Source organism: Lolium perenne, chromosome 7 (assembly GCF_019359855.2).
Source record: "Lolium perenne isolate Kyuss_39 chromosome 7, Kyuss_2.0, whole genome shotgun sequence".
Classification (NCBI taxonomy): Eukaryota; Viridiplantae; Streptophyta; class Magnoliopsida; order Poales; family Poaceae; genus Lolium; species Lolium perenne.
In genome coordinates, this window is record NC_067250.2 from 26,247,890 (window position 1) to 26,264,198 (window position 16,309).

General features: G+C 42.7%; 1 protein-coding gene across 2 annotated transcripts; it reads left to right on the forward strand.

Moving 5' to 3' along the window:
* The first annotated feature begins 6,066 nt into the window (after nt 1-6,066).
* Nucleotides 6,067-11,449, forward strand: LOC127318032 (uncharacterized). Of its 2 annotated transcripts, none has more exons than XM_051348643.2 (9): nt 6,067-6,402; nt 6,843-6,904; nt 7,021-7,170; nt 7,603-7,779; nt 8,401-8,616; nt 8,705-10,335; nt 10,447-10,512; nt 10,617-10,686; nt 10,804-11,449. In XM_051348643.2, exons 1-9 carry the CDS (start codon nt 6,120-6,122, stop codon nt 11,434-11,436), a joined length of 3,288 nt encoding a protein of 1,095 aa, XP_051204603.1. In that variant the 5' UTR covers nt 6,067-6,119; the 3' UTR covers nt 11,437-11,449. The 2 variants fall into 2 exon arrangements, with proteins under 2 accessions (XP_051204603.1, XP_051204604.1); XM_051348644.2 differs by having other exon boundaries at nt 8,401-8,526.
* Nucleotides 11,450-16,309: the final 4,860 nt, after the last annotated feature.

The following is a 16,309-nucleotide window of genomic DNA, read 5'->3' on the forward strand; positions in this document are numbered from 1 at the left end:
CGTATTATGTGATTGTGTGCTGACTGTGCGCTTCGTAGGTTTGCGCGATGGGGATTGGTGGGCATGCAGCCTTGTCACTTGTGCTAATCGGATCCAGTTCCCGATTGCGATTGACTAGTTGCACAAGCTACTACTACTAGTTGCAAACGGAATTCTTTTACGACGGTGAGGCGTGTCGGGCCGGATCTCTGTCTTGCCACGTAAAGTTGTCTTCTGAGTATTGAATTTGTTCTGGCTTAGAAAAAGTAGAGAGATGGCATATACCTTCTCGCTCGAATATGTGCATAAATTTGATTCATTGAGACAACGACAATTTCTAATCTTGGAAGGACGACGCTGAGCGTCCCCCCCGGGGATTAGATTTCTAATCCCCGGGTGGACAGCCGTTGGATTAGCTTGCTTCGACCGTCCAGATCGTGACACGTGTCATAATAGTTCTCAGTCCCACTTTTGCTACCATAATGTACCAAAGTAGCAAAAAACGGTTCGTTTGTAGCAAAACTAACCCAATTGTAGCAAACAACAATTCACCCATTATACACACAGATCTCGCCGGAGGCCTCGCCGGAGGCGATGTAGCAAAATGTTGTACTATTGTAGCAAAAAAATTCGGATATTGTAGCAAAGTCCGAGACATCGCCGGAGATGTCGTCGGAGACATCGCCGGAAACCTCGTCGGAGATATCGCCGGAAACCTCGCCGGAGAATTGGTAGCAAAAAATATATGCTATGGTAGCAAGAAACCACAAAAATTGTAGCAAATTTATTTTTTTATTGTAGCAAACCATATAAAAAAGGTCTATTATTGTAGCAAAACCGACATCTCCGGTGACCACGCCGGAAAATCTCGCCGCAAACTTAATAGCAAAAAATGTAAACCATAGTAGCAAGAAAAGAACGAATATTGTAGCAAAATTTTCTAGCTATTGTAGCAAAACACCATCACGACCAGTGGCGGAGCCAGCTATCTGGCAAGCTATGGCCTTTGCCACACCTAAATTACTATATTTTGCATAGTATGTATCCATAATTGTACATAAATTACTTAATTTTGCTTAGTACATGGTCATTCCGCCACACCTAAATTTTAATTCTACCTCGGCTACTGATCACGGCAGGGGGGCAAAACACCATCACTATCACATCAGGTGCGGCGGGGATGCAAGTCGAGGCGCGGGACGCTGCCGGTCGCCGGGGATGCAGATGGAGGCGCAGGACAACGCCGTCTTTCAGGATGCAGTGGAGGAGGAGTAGTGGCGCGCTATGGAGGAGGTTCGGCAGCGCTGCGTGGGGCCGCGGCCAACACCGGCGGTGCGCAGCTTGGAGCACCTCCATGGCGGCGGCCCGGAGGACGTCGATGAGGCCGCGATGCCGGCGGCTTGGAGGACGGCCATGAGGTCGTTGTCGAGCGGCGCTCTGCTGGTTGGCGGAGAGCCGTGGGCGGCGGAGGGACTCGGGGCGGCGGCGGCGCTTCTGGTCGGGACGACGCTGCTAGTTAGGGCGGCGGGGCTGCTGGTCGGCGCTCGATCTGATTGTTTCCATGGCTGCTGTGGGGAACGAAAGACAGAGAGGATGAGGGAGTGGACGAGGTCGTGGTGGACCCCACAATGGGCACGTGTCGACGCCAGGAGGAGGAGGATTAGAACGATAATCCCCCGGGGGTTTCCAAGCGTTTTCCATCTTGGAAGGGAGTGTGAGTTTTGGAGGCCGAGCTACATGTAGCTTTTTATTTTCAAACACTCAAAATCTATACTTTGAAATTTCAAAAAAATTACGAAATAAAATTCTAGAGATAGCCAATGATGTATGCTGCGATGGTGTAAAACATCAATGCAAACTAATTTATATTCTTGGTTACACGGAATTGACAAAATCTAACACATTTTATAGTCCTGAAACATGCACTATTCACTATAAAATTTGTCAGAATTTCTTATTTTTGTGTAGACTAGAATATTAAATATTTTGCATTGAGATTTGACACCATTGTACGCCCTCCGTCCCAAAATATAAGGCGTCTAAGGATTAGTCAAAAGTCAACGTTTTTTTAGTTTGACCAAGTTTATACACAAAAATATAAATATTTACAATACTGAATCAACATGAATAGATTCACCATAAAATATATTTTCTTAATATGTTCATTCGATATCGTAGATGTAAATATATTTTTCTAAATATTTGGTCAAAGTTAGTAAAGTTTGACTTTTGACCAGTCCTTAGACGCCTTATATTTTGGGACGGAGGGAGTAGTATACATCATTAGCTATCCGTAGAATTTTGATTTAGATTTTTTGAATCTTTGCAACATGAATTCTAAGTGTTTGAAAATGAAGTTCTGCATGTAGCTCGGCCTCCCTTTGAACTTTCCCTTTTGGAGGGTCCCCTTTTACCCTTGTGTCGCTCTATCGACGACGGTCGAAACCATAGCCTTGTATTCCCCCCTTCCAACTCCCTCTTCTTCGCCTTGGTGGTAACTTGACGAGTGACGAGTGACGATGAGTAGTGTTCCCTGACGAATGTCCCAAGCTGAGGGCGCTCTCCGGTTTTATAAAACAGCGTGCAAGGATATTACCGTGAAACGACGTTCCACTATTCAAATACAATACTTTTTTTTTGATAAATATGATATATAAATATCGTGAAGATACCAATTACATCTCTCTGCAACAACGAAATATCGTAAAGATATTACATATGCACATAACCCTAGAAGAAAAAGAATAAGACCACTACAACACCTCCAAGAAGGATAGTATGTAGTACTTTATGGCAAACAAATTTTGTAGCACTGGACTGTTATTCAAAAGTATTTACTTATTTCTATGATTTTACATCACAAAAATCATATAATGATCGAGTAATTGTTTGTTTCAAATTTGTCGTATCGAAGAAATATGCCCTATATATTGAAGGCGATGGTATTACAGTTCTTTGTCCTTGGCACAATTCAGAGATCCATTAAAATTAGGTAGCCCATTATTTCGAAAGGCCACACCCATTATTCCACATTAGGTGGGGTCTAGGGAAGGATTATAGAGGCAAGCCCTTGCCACTCCAAAATGCATTGCAGGTCAAACCCATGACCTCTTGGCACAGGTGGGGAGTACTTGACCAAAACGCCAGGCTTGTCCTTCACATCTCATCGGTTCAATCAAACCATTTATTTTTGGCTCGTTGAACCCATACTTGAATCACATCTCATACTAGGTTCTACTCCGTACAACTCTCGTGCATGTGCCCCGGAGGCAGCCCGCCGAGCGACGATGAGTAGTGTTCCTTGATGAATGCTCCAAGACAGGTATTCTCCGATCGTTTTGGCTTTACTTATTAAAAAAAGGTGTGAAAGCCTATTATCATGAAACAACGTTCCATGCATTATGGTACTTGTATGCAGTAATTTATATGGACAAAAGATTGCAGCGTCGGATTCTTGTTCAAAATTGTACTTACTTATGGCGCATTTTTTAAAAATAATACACTTTTTTTTGTTTATTTCAGAAATAATACTCGGTTTTGAGATATTTCAGAAATAATACACCGTCGGGTTCGTTGAACCCGAAATTTAAAACTCGGGGTAGAGGAACCCGAAATTTCAAAATCGGGGTAGAGGAACCCGACTTATTCTTTTGGCGGGAGGGCGAAAAAGGAAAAAGAAAAGGAAAAGAAAGAATCGGGTTTTAGAAACCCGATATTAGTGAATCGGGTTAGGCGACCCCGAGATTCCCACATATTTCGGGTTACTCTACCCCGATTTTTGAAATTTCGGGTTCCTCTACCCTAATTCTGAAATTTCGGGTTCCTCTACCCCAATTCCTTCTTTTTCGCGCGGAAACAGGATTAGTCGGGTTCCTCTACCCCGATTTTTGAAATTTCGGGTTCCTCTACCCCGAGTTTCAAATTTCGGGTTTCCTGAACCCGACAGTGTATTATTTCTGAAATATCTCAAAACCGAGTATTATTTCTGAAATAAACAAAAAAATGTGTATTATTTAAAAAAAAATCGCCTTACTTATGTCTATGATTTTCTATCACAAAAATCATATGAAGACGGAGCAACTGTTTGGCCAAAATTTATCTTATCTAGTAAGAAATACGCCATATACATTCGTAGGGATGGAGCTAGCTAACCTGTTGCAATTGTTTGGCCTTACCACAATTGAGAGCTGATGAATCTTTTTTTTTTGTAAATTAAAAATAAGGTACACTACTACTGGCCAAACGCGTTCGAACCCGAAACAATTCGCATCATACCAGCACCTGTATGGAGAATATTCTCATCAAAATCCAAAGGAGCCGGCGTGCATGCGCCCAATCCTACGTGGAGCCGTCACACGCGACGGATTCTGGAAACATGGCCGCGATCAAACAGGTCAACCGCGCGCGCGAAGCCGGGGAAGGAAGGAACCGGCGGCGGTCGATCGACGCGGGCGGGGGCGGCGGTCAAGGCTGCCACGGCGGATCCACGCCGATAAGATGGATCGACACGCTGGATTCAGGCTGAGGCCAGGTCAAGCTCCGATCGTTCGTGCCCCGTTGCGTCTTGCGTGCGTGGCTCGTCCACGACGACGACGATTTCCGTCAATAATGCGGCTCCAGGAGCTCGCTGGATTTGACTCACTTCTGATATGAAGTACACGTAAGGTGAATGGATAATGGCAGTCCAGCGTGTTGTTCTGCAGATAAGAGGTCTGATGTGTACCCGAGCTGGAGGCTCCAGCGATCCAGCCTGGATCGATCCCAGCGATTAGTCAGCAGACCCAACATTTGCCGCTTCTTTCGCGCACGTCTTCTGTTGTGGTGCTATGAACGATTACCCGTGCGTGGAAAAGGACAGAGATTAATTGGCATCGATCATGATGCAAGTCTACAAAAGTAGACCTCCACTGCAAACCAACATACTACTCTCCGTTCTAACAATAAATTTTCTTTTCATATGAATGTATCTGTAATCAAAATATATTTAAATGCATCGTACCCAAAAATAGAGGGAGTGCTAGTTTTATCCAATACGCATCATTGTTTGTTTATATGTGCCCGAAAAGAGGTTGCTTTCTTCCCCTCAAGGCAAGAGAAAGCAACCACAGTTTGAACCTCGCATGAAAAGAGTATACCCATTGTCACTAGGTTAACAAAATTAGAATAACTCCACGTATGGAAAATCGGATCCAAGACATCTTCTCGAACCAAAAAAAAGATGTTTCTCTTGTTCCGACAAAAAATCTCATAAGAAACGAAAATCAACCAAACAGTCGACCCCCCCCCCCCCCTCCCCCCCCGAGAAGGGCAACACAAGTCCTTGTGAGCTAGATATGTAAGGGCATCTCCAGCCGCCCGTCGCAAATAGACGGTTTGCGTTCGTTTGAGACCGCGCGGTCGAAAGATAGGTCCGCACCAAAAAAAACATATGTCAGTACTACCCATTATTTATATGTACCCGAAAAGAGGTTGTTTTCTTCTCTTCAGGGCAATATAAAGCAACCGCGGTTTCAACCTCGCATGAAAAGAGGATACGCATTATCATAAGGTTTACAAAATTGGGATAACTCCACGTATGGTCGATCAGATCAAGACTTCTTATAGAACAAAAAAGGTGTTTTCTCTTGCTCCGACAAAATACTCTCATAGGAAACAAAAATCATCCGGACAGTCGAAACCCCGTGTGGACAAGGGCACACAAGTTCTTGTTAGTGTAAGGTGATGTGCACATGTTAGATATGTAAATAAGGAAAACACTCGACGACACCTACCTCCAACTGAATGATGGAGATTGCCAACACAGACGCAAGTAGGTTCCTAGCAAGATTTCTCTCCTTTGATCTCTCCTCGATGAAGGAATGCTTGTGTCAAATTGGATTTTTTTCCAAAGTTTCAAAAATGGGTTCACGACATAAACTTTATGCTTACGCAGATGTTCGTCGGCATCTTTGGCAGAATAATAATGAGAGCGGTGTTCTTTGATCTTAGCTCGAATGGCAGCGGGAGACGTATACCGAGAAAGCCGCTTCCGCTGTTGCGTTGGCGGTACCAGTTACTCTTGACTTCGCCCAAACTGCCACTTCTGCCGTTGTTCCCCTTTCGCGCCAAAAGAACCCTAGGCTACCGCCTCCGCCGCCCGCATGCACCTCCATATGCCGCCGCCGGCGCCGTCAGTGGCGCGGCAAGTGGAGGAGATCGCGGAGGAGCCCAACCGCGCTGTCGCGTACGCGCGCCTCCTCCACCTGCAGCGCGCGTGCGCCGACGACCCCTCCGCCGCCGCCGACCTCGCCGCGGCCCCCCCCTCCACCCTGCTCCCGCTCCTCCTGCGCGACGCCGCCGACCATGACGAGGAAGTCGCTGCCTCCGCCCTCAAGTGCCTCGGCTTCGCGCTCTACCACCCCGTCCTCGTCTCCACCATCTCAGGTAGTAGCACTTCCTGATAACTGCATCCATCTGGTCGTCAGTTAAATGTGCGTTTTGGTTGGGCCGGGTTAGGGTAAGTGAACAAGTCATGGTGGAATGTAGGTGCCCTGGAGATCAATTTAGATGTTCAATTCTAGACTATTGTTATTCTGGCATGCGTTTGGAGCTAATATCCGGTTATCCACTGTATCCTTCTGCCTTGGACGGCTGCAGGTTCACCTTCCAGTCTTCCACTTACAAGGTGTTTGACAGTTCATGATTTTCTACTATTGAAGAGCCTTTCTCTTTTGCTATTTTGTAAATCACTATGTATTGCCATCTCCTATTACATCGCCCTCAGAACCGATCAATGTGCTTGATAGCTCAGGCATGCCCCTGAATCGTGAAATTATTTGTGGTTTGAAGGATTAGTTATAACATTTATTGTTCTTACCCTGCAGGGCAGTTGGCTCAGTCTGTATTGGCTATTTTGGTTCAGCTGATCATGACTACCAAGATGAAGGTTGATTATGCTCACCATTCTTCTATTTCAAGTGTTTCTTTTGTTCAGTTTTGTTGCGGAGAATGTGCATGTTCGTTCACTAATTTGGTTATGTTCCTCTTAATTTGTTATGGCAGGCTATTTGTAATCTTGCAGTCTGGTGCATTTCTGTTCAACAGTTAGAGGCTTTGGTTGTAGAGGATAAAACATCTCCCGTGCTGAATGCTATTGTTTATGCCCTTGACAATCCATTTGGTTCTTTGTCTACAACATTTGAGGCAGTTCAGGTTATTCCTCCGACTGAAACAACGCTCTGTTAAATGCATACCCTCTCTCTCTAATGAAATTTCAGTGAACATGTTCACTTTGTATCATCACTTATAATTTCAATGGCAACACAGAAATATGTTAATTTACTAAACTATCCTCGTAATTACGAGAATTCATTACTCTTATGTTTCACGTCTTCAGCAAAGAGGAAAAACATATTGCTCATAGATGATCTCCCATTCGATTTTTTCCATGCCTCATTACTTTCTTTTTTATGTTGTCGCAGTAATTAAAATATCTTCAAAGTTGGAGGGTTTTACTTTTTAGTATGAGCACTTTTGCCACAAGTCTAAAGCATGTACTTTATTCTTGTTCCTTTTTTTTTGGTTTAATGTATTATCTGTTAGTAATGCTTGGACTAAGGTTGTGCCTGAAAATACTTACTGAAGGCTACCATGAAACTTGCTAGTCAAAATCCAAAAGGAATGAGGGACCTCTCAAGCATGTGGGTTCCCCCGATATACCGAAGACTCTTAAGTGCTGAGAAGCCGGAAAGGGATATGGCTGAAAGATGCCTCATTAAAGTGTCATCAGTTATTTTACCTCCTCAATCTTCTCTTTCTAAGGTAATTGAAAAATTGTCTCCTATAGTGATTTTTGAATATACTTTTATAATTGGTGACATATTATTTTCGTTGTTGCCAACCATAGTACCCAGGTTGTGTCTTTATAAGTTAACCATAGTCAGATATCACAAACTTAATTGCCACCACACACTTGGCTGTGGAAGTGTTTTGCATTGAGTTGGTACTGAATAAGATGCCCCTTTGAGCTTCATAGGGAAAACAAAAACCAACGTTTTCTTCTCTGTGTAGCACTGAAATTGCCTGCAGTTTGTCTGGAATGATTATAAAACCCATTTGAGAAAGCAGACTGAAAGTTACTAACAAATTAACATAGGCCAGTTAACATCTGGCACAGTACAATAATGCTTCTCCGTTACATTAATGATTGTGTTACATTTGACATTTAGTCTTTTTTACATCAATTTTGTGACTCTGATTCTTTTCTCATTAAATTAGTTACCATCTTCTGCTACTTTGCCTATTGCAATATTGATTGTGTTATTTACCAACCTCCTGTTGTACCTTTTCTTTACGTTGTAGTGCAATCTAATATTCCAATTTTCTTATTTTCTGTGTATTAACAGTTCCTCAATCAAGTTTTACTTTGTACATGCTGTGCAGGAAGTAGCATCGGACCTTGAGCAAAAGCTACTCTCTTCTATGATTAATATGCTCAGTGACCCTTCGAAAAAAATTCAAGCAGTGAAAACATGGGGATGGTTTGTATCCTTACTTGGCGCAAGTGCAGTGAGCACTAGACCTCTACTTAATAAAATACTTAAAGTTCCTGAGCAGTTATTTACTGATCCTGATCCACAAGTTCAGATAACCACAATGGTGAATTAAACTATTTCGTGAAGTACACTTTTATTACTATAAGACAAGTATATTCCAATAAAAGATGATAATATTTTCAGAATTGCAGGTTACCTGGAGAAATTTGGTGGATGCATTTTTTGCACCAGAGGCTTTAGAAAATGTGGATCAAGAGACAGTGCTGTCTCCTATTGAAGCCAGAGCACGTGTTAGTGCCCAGATGAAAAAGATAAGGCTAATTATGATGCCTTTATGTGGAGTTCTGTCGAGAAGTCATAATATTACTTTAAGTTCCTCCTGCTTGAGCACATGGCATTACCTTCTATATAAACTTGGTGATTTGATTAACCATTTATCTATTCTGGAGGCTGCTTTTGGGCCAGTACTCAAGATAATCTTCTCCAGTGGACTTCATAATCAGAACAAGCCACTGTGGTCATTTTGCATCAATCTTTTTCACGATTTTGTTTCAGTAAGAGTTAGGCATTTGAGCTCACCCGGAGAGAATGTGTGTGTTCCACTAAATCAGAACCTGCTACTCCAAACTTGTACGCATCTCAAGGCCTTTTTGGGTGTTCATCAAATCAAATGGTTACCATGGGACATTACCTGCTTTGATTTTCAGTTGGGGATCCTTAGCTCAATTTTGAATCCAGAACTACTTCAGAATATGGCTGTTGAAATGGCAGTAACTATTATGGACTCCACAACACAAATTTTCAGGTTGCTTCTACAGGGAATTCAACTTCAGTGTAACTCAAAGTTAGCTGATGACAGTGTTGCGATATGCATTACTAAGGTATGCAAGTTTGTAAACAAAGTGTTTCTGAATCTGGAAGGAAAGCAAAAGAGTAACAGTTCAGCAGTGTTAGTGCAATTTGTTCTTCAGTTTGTCAAGTGTACTGTAGAGGAACTGGATAATTCTATGTTGGCTTCTGGAAAGTACGAGTTATGCTTAGACATAGAACAAATAAAGGAGATGCAATATGCAGAATGCAGTACAAAGTTATCTTATCCAAGAATCAGGCCACTTGCTTACATGGAGATGGTTTCTCCAGCAGTTTACTTGACTGCACTGTCTCTGTCAGTCGTAACTCAGTTTACCGGGGAGTTGTCACATGGAGATGCCCATCAACTGGCTTTAATTATCTGTTCATCTGATCTCTCGGAGAACTTCCATGCTGCTGTTGCTTTTTTGTATATGCAGATCATGCGTCCAGTAGATAGTCAGCTAAGAATAAAATGGTTGTTGTTGTGGAACAAAGTGTCAAAGCGCTTGAATGAGAAAATGATCTCTTACTTGAAACTTAGCTGCGGCGCAAGTGGCCATGATGCTTTCTGTCAGTTCTTCTGTTATCCATTTTTCGCTAGTTCCAACGGTTACCTTCCCATGACACAAGACTTGGAGGCGGAGCTGGCTATTGAGGTTTATGGATCCCTTTTTACGAACTCCAATTATTTAGAGGCTTCTTACATGGTTTTCCTTGATAACCTTTTTGAATATTTTATCCACACAATTGATGAAAATATGTCCTCATTCCAAGCCAATATTGAGTATTGCTTAGAGAAAAAGTTTGAAGACATCACTATCCTTTCTGTTCTTGGGAAAGTAGTTATTGGAGCACTAGAGAATGCCCAAATTTCGAACTATGCTAACCAAGACGTTGAAATACCAAATGAGGAGTCTGATGGATGCAGACGACTTAACCTTTTCTTGAGTTGCTTGAAGCTTGTTAACAGGTTTGTTAAATTATACTTCTAGATGAAACAACTCTAGTTTATCCTGCCTAGCATGACCAATGATTTCAAGACGTTTCAGTAATAATTCCAGCAATTTCATCGCATGCGCAGGTTTATGAGACTGTCAAGTTTTGGTCTCAAAGCAAATCCAGCTGCAAAACACCAAGTCACAAACATGTAAGTAAATTGGGTTTACTAAAATGACAATCTTGCAGATTAATTTCAGTAGAAACAAAGCTTCCTTTATTCTGATTACATCTCTGGCTTTTGTTATGCTTCAGGTTTTTTTCATCTTTATCTACCTTTGTTGGGCATCTTACACTGGCAAAAGATATTGTTCTACTCTTTGAGGTTTGTGCCATCTTTCCAGTATTCTTTAAGGGGGTGATTTCATCATTGTTATAATACAAGCACATATACTTTTTTGCAAGTGCCAACTTGGTGGTAAATTTCACCTCATCCTTGCAGATTATTGGAGATCAACTTACTGAATGGCTCACTTTATCTAGCACATTGTACCTTGAAATGCAACAAGTACAAACCATTATTAATCAGCTTGAGAAACTCTTGCTCAGCACTGTCAGGTGCCTGACGACAAGCCGGCTCATCTATGACTGTTCCTTTCTTCAGAAGCAGCACCCGCTTCTCCAAGTGGCGGTTAACCACCCACATAAGCCTATTTCAGCTGCAGCCGCGTCGATTCAGAGAGCATCAGGACTGGGCAATGCAGGCTTGCAGCACGTAGGATGCCACTCAGTTTCCAAGACAGATGGGTTGTCAACAGAGGATCTTAACTGTGCCAGCGACACTGACAGGACCTTCGTGCTCGAGGAACTAAGCATTTCAAGGATGTTAGCACCGCCAATGTCGCCTGGTCGAGGTGTCGTCACGTCAAACTCAACCGACTACGCCAAGAGGAATGGTGAATCACTCAGGGTCTCTGCAGGTATTGGGAGGAAGAGGCTGAAGATCACGAAGTATTCAGGCAAGGTCAAGGGACTTGGCAAAGTTACTAGCGATTCCTTCTCCCCGCAGTGGCTAGAAAGTAAAGTGTGCAGGAAACCAGAACTGATACTGGAGATGTTGAAGAGCAAGAGATAATTGCTTGAAGCCATCGCACATGTGTGTATGCAAGCCTGTTCATGGGTTGGTCCCAAACCGTGCAAACCATCAAACCAACCCAGATACCTGGGCATCTGTTGGGCCGGGCCGAGAAAAGCCCGAAGCATAAAGTCTAGCCCAAGCCTGGCCTGGCCTGGCCTGGTAAAAAGCCTGGAAGGCTGTTGTGCCACGGGCCAGGCTGCTTCCTTATTTCGTCTTTTCGGGCTACCCATGCTTTGCCATCGGGTCAATTTTTTCAGGCCTAGGCCCATTTCGGCCGTGCTTCGGGCCGGGCTGCCCGTAGCCAATCCTAGAGCAAGGCTGTGTAACCGGTTTCGGTGGGAACTGCTATACGCCGACCTGGTCGGCGCGTGCGGGGTGCCGCACACCCCAGCGACCAGGTCGGGTAGTTTGGGCCGCGGCCCATTAGCTTAGGTACGTTATTTTTTTCTTTTTTTCTTCTTCTCTTTCTTTTGTTTTTTTTTCTGTTATTAATATTTTCTTTTTTAAAATCTAACATTTTTTATGAAAATATTTTTTAAGATTTTTTATAAAATATGAACATTTTTAAATTCAACAGTTTTAAAATTTGAACGATTTTATATTTTGAATATTTTTTAAAAAATTATAATTTTCAAAATTTGAACATTTTTCACGTTTGAACGGTTTTTAAATTTGAACAATTTTCATGTTTGAACGATTTTTAAATTTGAACGGTTTTTAAATTTGAACATTTATCATGTTTGAACAATTTTCATGTTTGAACGATTTTTAAATTTGAACGGTTTTCAGATTTTGAACGGTTTTTTATATTTGAACATTTTTTAATTTATTTTTTTAAAATATTTCTATTTTTCGAATCTGAAAAATAAAAGTAAAAAAAGGAAACAGAAAAAACGAAAGAAAAACGAAAACAGAAAAAAGAAAACAGGGAAAAAAGAAACAGAAAATAAGAAAAAAAAGAAAAGAAAAGAAAAAAAATCGAAAAAGGAGGCAGCCCGCACCTAACTGGGCCGGCCCGTACCGTGCGCGGGGTGTGCGGCGCGCGGTACGCGCCGACCTGGTCGGTGTATAGGGTTTGCCATTTCGGTGGGTCACTGGTTCAGTGTCTAGACCACCGAACTAGTAGTCTTCAAGCTTCAGCTCTACCTCGGCATTATCCATGGGCTCCGTCAAGCACAGCAGGGTTGAGACCCGAGCTACTCCCTCCGTTTATTTTTTGTCAATATTTAGTTAAAATTTACAAAGTTTAACTTTAATTAAATCCAAAACATGAAATAAATAAAAACGGTGGGAGTACAAGGAAGCGAGAAAGTGGTGTGTCCTAATCTAACACAAAGCTCTACCTTAGCATTATCCATGGGCCACGTTGAGCACAGCAGGGCTACTCCCTCCATTTATATTTTGTAAATATAAGGTTAACGTTTATAAAGTTTGATTTTGATTAAATCTAAAACGTGAAGTAAACAAAAACACTAGGAGTGAGAACCAACTTGTGGTTGGATGGTTAGATGGTTAGGAGGACACTAATCCATCGAAGTTTAAATCCTAGATTTGAGACTTTGATGTCTCATTAAAAAACGGAATATTCTTCATTGAGCGGTGATGCTTTCATTGACAATAAGACACATGTGGTAACTTCGTCAATTTCAAGATCATCTCGAGACTCAGTCTCTTGGAGATGCTCTGGTAAGGTATGTGTGCATATGTTTATAGGAAAAGTGTACATGTGTGTGAGTGCCTTCGTCTGTACTAAGTATAAGAAAGCGAGAAAGTGTTGTGTCCTAGTCTAACACAAAGCTATGGTGGTTGAGGCAAGACAAAGACGCCCCTGTCGGCTGGCGGCATGATGATGTGATGATGGTGACTGCAATGAGCGCAAAGGTGGTGGGCCAGAGCACAAGCACCTGCTGCACCGGGCGAGACCACCTTGGCTGGCCACGCTCGCCGCGGCAGGGTGCGTTGAGTAAGATAGCGGGCATTGACCGGCATCGGCACCGTCCACTATGTCTAGTCCGTCTCATTGGGCAATCCCTTTGATGATTTCCTCCACAATAAGCAATGTCCCAAACATGCATATAGCCTAATATTTCCTCCATCCCACCGAAGTGTCTTTATTGTTTCAAAATTTAGATGTATCTACCTACTAGATAGTGTCTAGATATATCCAAATTTTGACAAAGTTGAGACACTTTTGGTGGGATGGAGGAAATCCAACACATGTAGAATTTAGCAGGCTGAACAAACAAAGCACTGAAGAGTAACCAATAGAGCATATATGTAAATTAGTTACACAAACATAGATGCACACTACATTTTTATTTATTTTCAGCCTTGAGAATTAATCTACATGTTATCCCCAATACAACACGAATCATATCATATCTGTGGTCAGAACTGAATATCTGCCGACAAACTCATCGCTAATGCAACGAGAAGCTACAAACCAAAGAAGCAAGTGTAGCATGATTACTCAGATAGCTGCTCAAGTAAGAAAGCGAGAAATTATTAGGCTAAAATAAGCCATTGAGTCTATTAGATTATCTACTTCAAGACAACTTTAGGTACTATACTCCACGCCTGATCCTACATGTGATCAGAGCTGTACCAATCAAACCAACTTAACTACACGAAATGAACTGATAAAGCACCAGGCCGGATAGCTTTTCTAGAACGCACCGAATCTTTGCAATCACTCAAGAAAGCAAAAAAAAAAAAAAAAGCCGATGATACACGACGGAGAAAGAGACAAATGAGATAATAAGCTGGCGTGACGTTGCTTTTTCGACAAAGGAAATATATACTGATATTACGAAGATATCAATTACATCTAATGGTAATACGGTTGCACAAAACTAAAGAAAAAAAGGAAAAAGAATTGCACAAAAGAAAAATCTGATCTATTTCTTGTAACAACGGACCAAACACTATCAAGACAACACCAAAAATCCATGTTTCCAAAAGCGACGCCTTCAATAAGAATACAGTGCAAAAGCGTTGCCATCATCATGATCATAGATTTCACCCACGAGATAGTCCACGCTCATTAAACAATGTCTTCACACAATAGTTATGTTCGGTGTTTGATGTGGCGCAAAATATACGGAATGGCTAGAAATCAGGCGCCTGATTTTTAGTATGTATCAGTCGACGCTTTTAGCCTTTGGATTTTGCCTCGCGATTTGTGCAGTGTGAGAACGTAGTGAGTTCCACTAGGTTGAAACTAAGAATTTAATGAGTTTCAACTAGGTTGAAACTGATAATTAGTACTATTTTTATAAGTTACAACTATATTGAAACTGAGATTTGTCACATGACATCAGGCCTGAGACCTAGACTCGCCCCAAAATATAACCATACTAATTCTCCAATGCTATGTTCCTATACTTGTAGGACAGGGATCAGGAGATAAGATTACAGATCCCTTTCTTACTCCAAGTCTCCTGCCTTATTTTTTGATCCGGCACAGCAGGAGTTATGCTTTTTTTTCGTTAAAAGAAGAGGAAATTATATACATGCCTAAAGAGGCAGAGATAAAGGCAAAAACTATAAGGAAAAGAAACTCCAATAAGAAAACTTCTTTACATCCTGAGAGCCGTTGCAACAAAATTTGCCTCCGCTCGAATTATCAAGCCCAGATTAGCCGACAACAACTCTTTGCTTTCAAAAACTCCTCTCCCACACGCTCTTTCCAAATATGTCATGCCGTGTAGCAGGCAAGCCTGATGGTTTTACCTTTTTGAGCTCTCGGAATACAATGATGTACCTTGCTTGGCAAGGGATATGCATTGGCTCCGAATGAGAAGCCCAACCTTGCTTGGCATAGGAGCAGCTCACCGCCAAGTGAAAAGCCGTTTCAGGCTCCTGGTCACAAAGGCTACAGATTGGATTCCAAGGCATTTCCCTTCGCTGGAGCCCGTCCAGTTTCTATTAAGCAGCAGCAACTAAAGATTACCTCTATATATATATAACCCTATGCGGATTATAGCAAAATAACACGAAACAATTTACATGAATCATCTATTTTAATATGGTGTTAGAGTGGTTTGACTTACATCACCAAGGTTTCCACCATATCCGCATCCCGCACCGCCTCCGATAGAGATCTCTGCTCGGAGGGGCGGCGCGCACTTGTTATTGGTTGAAGATCGGTTTCTAGTTTGGATCAACTCTGTAAATTAGGTCCAATTTCCAAATTCCAATCTCATAAGTTAGATCCAATTGAGCTACGGAGTACAAAATAAACCCCTACAGCCTTTTTTTCGATCGTCCTCCGGTGAAAAGCAGTGGAAGCTCATCTTCTCGGTGACTTCGGCGATCCCGAGGAAGAGATCCGCTTAGAATTAGTCCACATTAGCTAGCGGCACGAGGGACACGTGCGCGGGGGGATTCCAGCCCGACTCACGCGTGGCTCCACGTGTAGACGAGGCACACTAGTAGAAAACAAACCTTTGTCAGGCCCCTTTGGTCCCGGCCGTGTCCTGGGCTGGGACCAAGCCTGTCCACGTCGCCCCGAATCCGCCCAATCGTACGGCACCCATAGGTCCCGGTTCGTTAGGACCCATTTGTCTCGGATTGTATCCCAAACCGGGACTAAAGGGTTGTGGCCCGCTGCGCCTGCGGTACCCCCTTTAGTCCTGGCTGGTGACACGCGCCGGGACTTAAAGTCAAACGGTTCGTTCCCGCGGAATCCGATCGTCGCATCGCCATTACTGGCGTCGAAATCGAGCGTCACGCGCCGCGCGGCCATGGTTCATCTTCATCTTCCTTTCCTATATTTGCCTCACATCTTCTCCACCATTGCCACACACATTCTTCTCCATCTCATCTCCTCTACCAAAAAGCTCTCCTCTCCATCGATGTTTCAGACTCA